Raw genomic sequence first — 7,287 nt, 5'->3', positions numbered from 1 at the left:
ATGGGGCCCAGGGTGGATCCATGGGCTGGGAGGGCTTTTCCAGCCTCGGGGATTCCGGGATTGTGTTGCTGTGGCAGCACAAAGCCCTGCCCCAGCCCCAGGCTGCAGTTCCCTGTGTTGCAGTGTCCTGGCCCCGCTCCGGTACTGCTGCGATTTCCGGCCCTACTTCACCATCCACGACAGCGAGTTCAAGGAGTACACCACCCGCACTCAGGCCCCGTGAGTACCCCCGGGCCCCTCCTGCCCCTCTGGGTGAGGAGACCCCCCCCATGTTTCCACTGTCCTGCTTTCTCCCCCCTCTCCAGGCCGAACATCGTCGTGGGCGTCACAAACCCTTTCTTTATCAAAACCCTCCAGCACTGGCCCCACATCCTGCGGGTGGGGGAGCTCAGGATGTCAGGTGAGGGTGGCACCGAGTTCCTGTGGGGCTGGTGGGCTGTGCAGGGGGCTGGCAGGGAGCTGCAGGGGCTGTGATTTTACTCATCTTGGTTCCTGGGAGAGCTGGGAAGCCAGGGGGAGGTGTGGACAGGGGCTCAGGCCACGTGCAGGGTGGTGCAGGGGGGGAGACAGGTTCTGGTGAGGATGATTTGCTGTGTTTTCCTTCTCAGAAAGGGAGAAGCCCTTCCTGGGCAGGAAAGAGAAAACTGCCTTGAGAACAAGAAAAAGGTTGAGGGAGAGGCTGAATTATTAACTGTGAAAGCAAGAAACCTCGAGGCTGAGGAGCTGGTTTTGTGCAGTGCCTCCTTAACACATCCTTGTTCCACAATGGCAGCAGGACAGTGAGATGAGGCTTCTGTGAGGGTAGAGGGGAGGGAGGGTGTGAGTTAGGATGGACAAGTGTAGGGCTGGGTGTTCTCAAGGGCAAAGTGTCTCCCAGGGGCAGAGGCAGAGCCTGAACTGTCACCCCTGTCTGTCACAGGCGACCTGCCCAAGCAGGTGAAGGTGAAGAAACTGGCCAAGCTCAAAACCCTGGACACAAAACCAGGTCAGTCCTCTTCTCAACCACAATCCAATCTTGTTTACCCTTCCATGGGGGGGATTTTGCAGGAATGAGAATGTTGTGTCCATCCTTCTTTGCTTCCCAACAAGTGGGTGTGTTGGTGTTGCCACCTCCTCACACCTGATCTGCTGCCCTGGGACATCCATGTCAGATCCAGGAAAACTGCACACCTTTGTTCTGGGGTGGAAAAACCCAATCTGAGTTATTGTAGCACATTATCCCAGTGTTTCCATGGGTTTATTTTGTGTACCACACCTGCTGTTTAGGTGTGATGGCAGTGAGGGGAACTTGCTCAGCTGTCACAGCTGAGGGTCCCTCCCAGCCCCTGCCAAAAGCTGCTTCCAGGAAGTTCTCTCACCATAAACTCAGTGTAAGAAGGTGCTGGAGGCAGTTCAGAGCCCTTTAATCCTGCTGGGAGTACTGGCTGCCTTAGCAATTCCATGATTTTTGTGATTTAATGATTTAAATGATTTAATGATTTTTGTAACTGCACACCCAGCTCCCAGGGTCTGTACTGGGGATCTCAGTCCTGTCCTCCCTGCACAGTGTGGCAGTGTCTCCTCCAGAGAAACAGGCAAAAATTCGTTTCTCATTTCTGGTTTTTTTCCTGATTTTATGTTTTTTTTCCAATCTAGGAATCTACACTTCTTATAAAACATTCCTTCACAAAGACAAATCCCTGATAAAAAGATTGCTAAAGGTAAGCACTTCCCACTCTCTCCTGCATCCTGGGTGGGAAATCTGTGCCACCAGCTTGGTTTAAACAGACAGAACCCTCCAAAAGGAACAGGCTTTACAGTGATTTAGTTGGGTGTATTTGGACATATCTCTCATGTCAGATTTAGGATTTTTCACATGATATTAAGGATTAAACTCTGGTTCTAACGATGCCCTGAGTGAGAAGAATTAATACCACAATGCAGCCCAAACCCAGGTTTTGTGTAGTGCCATTTGCAGTTTCAGGATGTTTAAGTGGGGATTGGAGGCTGTGTTTGGCAGCCCAGTCCCAGCCCAGTCCCAGCCCAGTCCCAGCCCTGTGTGTGGCTGTTCTGTGTCCGTGGGTGACACCCCAGTGACCTGGGGGGGGGTTGTGCTTCCAGGGGATCCAGAGGAAACGTCCCTCCGAGGTGCAGAGTGCCCTGCTGAGGCGTCACCTCCTGGAGCTCACCCAGAGCTTCATCATCCCCCTGGTGAGTGCTAGGGAGTCCCTGGGGGAGAGGGGAGGGCACAGCAGGGTGAGGGGTTTGCTCTTCCCTGTAACAGCATCTGTAACAGGCTCAGGAGCGTGGAATCCTGGAATGGTTTGGGTGGGAAGGGACCCTTAAACTCATCCCAGCCCCTGCCATGGGCAGGGACACCTTCCTCTAGCCCAGGATGCTCCGAGCCCCCTCCAGGGGGTTTAGTGCCAGGGATTCCAGTCCCTCCTGCCAACCTCTTCCCACCTCACCTGTTCTCTCATGGCACACTTGGGGTTCCTGCATTTTGTGACCTGGATCCTGGTGGGAAACCAGCTGGGACACTTGGACTCACATAAAATGTGACTGTGAAGGAAAAAATGGAGGAAAAACCCAAAGTATGAGGCTGTTGTTGGGCCTGGGATGCTCTGGAGAAAACCCTCAAACTCTGTGATCTCACAAGAGGCTCCTCAGTTGTTGTAACTTCTTTATCACTGTTTTAATTTTGGGGGGTTATTTCTTCTCAGGAGCACTATATTGCCAGCCTGATGCCTCTGCAGAGAGCCATCACTCCCTGGAAGGTAGGTTGGGTTTTCCAGTTGCTCCTTCTTCCCTGTGGCTGCAGGGTTGGGAATTGTTGCCCCACGTGCTGGTCACACACTCTGATACTCCATGTAACGTTCCTCCTTAAAGGAAGAGGGTTTGTTACTCCTTTAAAACTACAATAAAGAAGTTGAAACAAACCTTGGGACAGATGTTTCCTGTTTTGCCATGAGCTGAGCTTTGGGAATTTCATTGGAGGGTTAACCTTAAGGTGTTCCTGCAGTTCTATCCTGAGCTTGTGCTTTGTGCACCTTTTCCAGTGTAAATACAGGCCTCACTTTCCTGGTTTCTTTTGGAGTTCTCTAACCTGGACTTTGTGTGTGCAGAACCCTCCCCAGATCCGTCCTTTCTGTCAGGAGGATTTCATGAAGACCCTGGAACACGCTGGGCCTCAGCTCACCTGTGTGCTCAAGGGGGACTGGTTAGGCCTCTACAGGTAGGGTTTGGGTCATTAATTCTCTTATCCCATCAACAGTTATTAGTTATAATGAACATCAAACCCTGAATTAGGACTGGGAGCAAAGAGGGAGCTTTGGGACTGGTCACCTGCAGAACTTATCCTATGAATTGATTAACTCAGAATGGTTGGGAAGAGCAACATCAGGGCAGAGTGAACCCGGTGGTTTGTGGGTCTTAATGAGCAGAGCCCCTGCAGGAGAGTTTGTCCACAGTCACAGTAAGGCTGATTAAATATAAATGCAATGGAAAGGACAGTACAATGTGAGTGGAAAGAATTCAGAAGTTGGATACTCAGTGGGAAGGAGAAGGAGAAGGGAAAAAATCCAAGAAAGTGGTCAGAAACAGTAATCATGGAGTTCCAGAGTCCTGGAATGGTTTGGGTGGGAAGGGACCTTAAAGCCCATCCAGTGCCACCCCCTACCATGGGCAGGGACACCTTCCACTGGCCCAGGTTGCTCCACGCCCTGTCCAGCCTGGCCTGGGACACTTCCAGGGCCGGGGAGTCCCTCTCTGCTCAGCCTGTGCTGGGCCCGGCATTCCCGGAGCCAGCTCTGGATCCCCCTGTCCCCTTCCCAGCCTCACCTCGTGGAGCTCTGGGGCACATGGTGGGATGTTGGGGTGTCCTGTGCAGGCCCAGCAGTTGGACTGGCTGATCCTGGGGTCCCTTCCAGCTCAGGGTGCTCCATGATTCCATGATTCCCGGGCCTCTCTCCCTGCAGGCGTTTCTTCAAGTCCCCGAACTTCGACGGCTGGTTCCGGCAGCGGCACCGGGAGATGACCCACAAGCTGGAGGCCCTTCACCTGGAGGCCATCTGTGAGGCGGTATGTGCCAGCCACAGGGGTTGGGGCAGTGCCAGGGGACCCCTGGGACCAGGAGTGAGGGCACTGCTGCCTCGGGCATTCCCTGGTCCTGCTCCGATGGGATCTGTGCCCTGCCTCGTGTCCCTCAGGGCACAGGGATAACCTGGGACAGCTCAGCTCCCACATCCTGCTCCCACTGCTCCTGCCAGCTCTTTGCCATTCCTCAGGCTCTTCCCAAGCCAGGCTGGAAGCACCAAGGGCTTTTAGTTTATTTGGCCCAGATAGTAGGAAGAAATTCTTTACTTGGAGAAGAGAAGGCTCCAGGGAGAGCTGAGGGCCCCTTGCAGGGCCTAAAGGGGCTCCAGGAGAGCTGGAGAGGGACTGGGGACAAGGGATGGAGGGACAGGACACAGGGAATGGCTTCCCAGTGCCAGAGGGCAGGGAGAGATGGGATATTGGGAAGGAATTCCTGCTGGGAGGGTGGGGAGGCCCTGGCCCAGGTTGCCCAGAGAAGCTGTGGCTGCCCCTGGATCCCTGGAAGTGTCCAAGGCCAGGTTGGACGGGGCTTGGAGCAACCTGGGCTAGTGGAAGGTGTCCCTGCCCACGGCAGGGGGTGGCACTGGATGAGCTTTCAGGTCCCTTTTCCCACCCAAATTATTCCATGATCATCTGTTGTGGCTTCCTTAATGCCTGATGAAAATAGGGAGGATTTTGGGCAGTGCCTGCTGGGAAAATTCCTTGAGCTGAGCAGCTGGTGGAGTCCCCCAGGAGCCCTGGAATCCCTCCAGGTGCATCTCCAGCTGCTTCCATCCCTGGCAGCAGTGCAGGTCCCTGTCCATGGTGTGGGCAATGCCAGAGCTGCTCCTGGCTGGAAGTGGATTGAAATCCTGAGCACTGCTCCTGCAGGGAAGAGCCTGGTGCTGTTGTGGCCAGGACAGTGGGAAGAGCTCTGTCTCCCTCGTTTGGGAATGAGGATGAGAAACCTGTCCTCACCTTTGTTTCAGGCTTTGCTTAGGGGTATCCTCTGGGCAGTGTCCCTGAGGAAGGCCCCTCTCTCTCTGTAGGACATCGTGGCCTGGATGAAGGACAAGTCTGAGGTGGAGATCGTGGACCTGGTGCTCAAACTCCGGGAGAAGCTGGTGAGTTCTGCCCTCTCCCTGCACTCACTGCTCTCCCTGTCCGTGGCAGGGGCAGACCAGGGACATGGATCACACCTGTGCCTTGGAAAGCTTTGTTCTCACTCCCTGGAGAACTGGGAAATGGGACGATCGGGAAACCTTGTGTAAAATGCTCAGAGTTCTGAGGGTTTGGGTTCTTCGCCTCCCTGAGGCCCAGGGGGTGTTTCCTTGTTGTCTCATATCCCAGACTAGAGCGACCACATGCCAGAGCCAAAGGCAGAGGGGGAAGGGGAAGCCCTGAAGGGGTTTTGCCCCCGTGTCTGTCCCTGCAGGTGCGGGCCCGGTGCCAGCACGTGCCGGTGAGGGAGGAGACGCTGCAGCGCGTGGGGCTCTACATCGACACCATCATCGGCTCCCTGCCCGAGGACCTGCAGGCCGTGCTGCACCACCCCTGAGCACGGGGGGGGCTCCTGGAGAGCCAGGGACCCTCCCACCCCGCTCCCACCCCGCTCCCACCCGGCTCTGGGCAGCTGCAGTTGTGTTTGGAGAGGAAGTTCCTTCCCGGATCTCCCCTGGGGGGGACTCGGAGCGTGGGTCGGAGCCGTGGCTGCCCTGGGGAGCCTGTGCACTGCTCCCTGTCTGATCCCGCTCCGAGGGGCTGGGCTGGGGCTGTCCACCAGGAATTGTCCCCCGTGTGGCTGCCAGCAGGGCAGGAAGTGCCACCAGGCCTCCAGGAGCACGTGCCAGGCTGTGCCCGGCGTGCGGTGCCCGCTCAGACACACCATCCTTGTCCAGCGCATTCCCACGGCCTCATCCTGCCTGGAAGGAGCAGGAGCAGCCCTGGTTGGGCTCAGGACAGCTCCTGATGATGCGGATGAGGTGAAGAAGCTGCCCCTGCCCTGAGCAGCCCTGACTCAGCCCAGTGCGAGCTCCAGCTGCAGATGGAGCGGGAAGAGGAATTCTGGACATGGAAAGCTGCTGGATTCTCTCCAGGGCAGAGCTAGAGAAGGAGGGGCTGGTGCATCCCCAAGGATCAGAGCTCTCCAGAGTGCCTGGGGTGGCTGCTGGGAGGAGCTGGCTCCAAATGCCATTCACTCTGCTTGGAGAGTCAGGTCTGTGACTGGGGCTGTGCCCAGGGCACTGGGAGGGCTGAGCTCAGCCTGCTTCCCGAGAAAACGTGTTGGAAAATCTGATTTCTACAGCCCATACCAAGAGGGAATGCACAGGATTGGGCCCTGCTCCTCTGTTCCTGCCTTCAGAGGCAGCTCCCCCGCCTGGAATCCCCTTCCTGCCCTGGGAATGGATCCTCTGTGAGCCCAAGGCCTTTGCTGCTCCATGTCTGCATTTCCCTGTCCAGGTGTCTGGCCAGGGCTGAAATTTTTGCCTAAAAAAAGGGATTAGGAGGGATCTGGCAGCCTTGCCCTGCCAGAAGCCTGCTGTGGTTGAACTGGGCACCTTTGCAGGTGGCAGGATGGATCCTGCCCAGAGCCGTGGCATTCCCAGTGCTCCCAGTGGAAGCTGCTCCGTTTCCATTGCTCTGCCCCTTCTCGGGGCTGGGGAGGTGTGGGGGGCTCAGAACTGGCTGAACTCCTGCATTCCCCCTCTGGAGCCAGGCACGGAGCAGCAGGAGCCCCCTGGGCCTCCCAGTGCCTCTGGAATTCTGTACAGTATCCTTAGGGACGGTGTATATTCTGTACATAGTCTGTGTGTGTCCGTGCACAGCTCTGGGGGCCCTGCTGCCCCCAAACACTCTGTAAAGTAGAAAATATTAGTTTAAAAAAAAACAGACCTGAAGCCGAGCTGGGTCCTGGTTTGGAGTCTCCAGAGTTTATTTGGTTTGGGGTGGGCTGTCCCTGCTGTGGGGTTTGGTCACTCCGAGTCCTCCGGGGTGTTCACAGCACCCGGCCTGGTGTGTGTCCCTCCACCCTTCCCAGGGCAGGGGATCATGGAATCATTTGGGTTGGAAAATCCCCTGAGCCCAGGGAGTCCAACCATCCCCCAGCACTGCCAAGACCACCACTGCCCCATGTCCCCAAGTGCCACATCCACAGGGCTCTGAAATCCCTCCAGGGATGGGGACTCCATCATCATCCTGTAGCTGTTCCTCAGCAGCCCAGATTTCCTTATTCTG

The 7,287-nt window shown here is 56.2% G+C and overlaps 1 protein-coding gene across 1 annotated transcript; it reads left to right on the top strand.

The window, feature by feature from the left end:
• Positions 1-77: 77 nt before the first annotated feature.
• On the top strand, positions 78-6,953 carry DENND6B (DENN domain containing 6B; the record flags this gene model as incomplete). Its single annotated transcript, XM_027632075.1, has 10 exons — positions 78-219; positions 306-400; positions 920-985; positions 1,636-1,700; positions 2,101-2,190; positions 2,703-2,756; positions 3,105-3,214; positions 3,957-4,059; positions 5,103-5,177; positions 5,489-6,953. Coding segments are annotated over 10 exons (923 nt in total), but the record flags the coding sequence as incomplete, so codon positions are not given.
• Between the last annotated feature and the right edge of the window lie 334 nt (positions 6,954-7,287).

This window comes from Corapipo altera, unplaced genomic scaffold (assembly GCF_003945725.1).
Source record: "Corapipo altera isolate COAL_440 unplaced genomic scaffold, ASM394572v1 58984, whole genome shotgun sequence".
Classification (NCBI taxonomy): Eukaryota; Metazoa; Chordata; class Aves; order Passeriformes; family Pipridae; genus Corapipo; species Corapipo altera.
The sequence above is the reverse complement of the archived record's forward strand: the minus strand, read 5'-3'. Positions and strand labels throughout refer to the sequence as shown.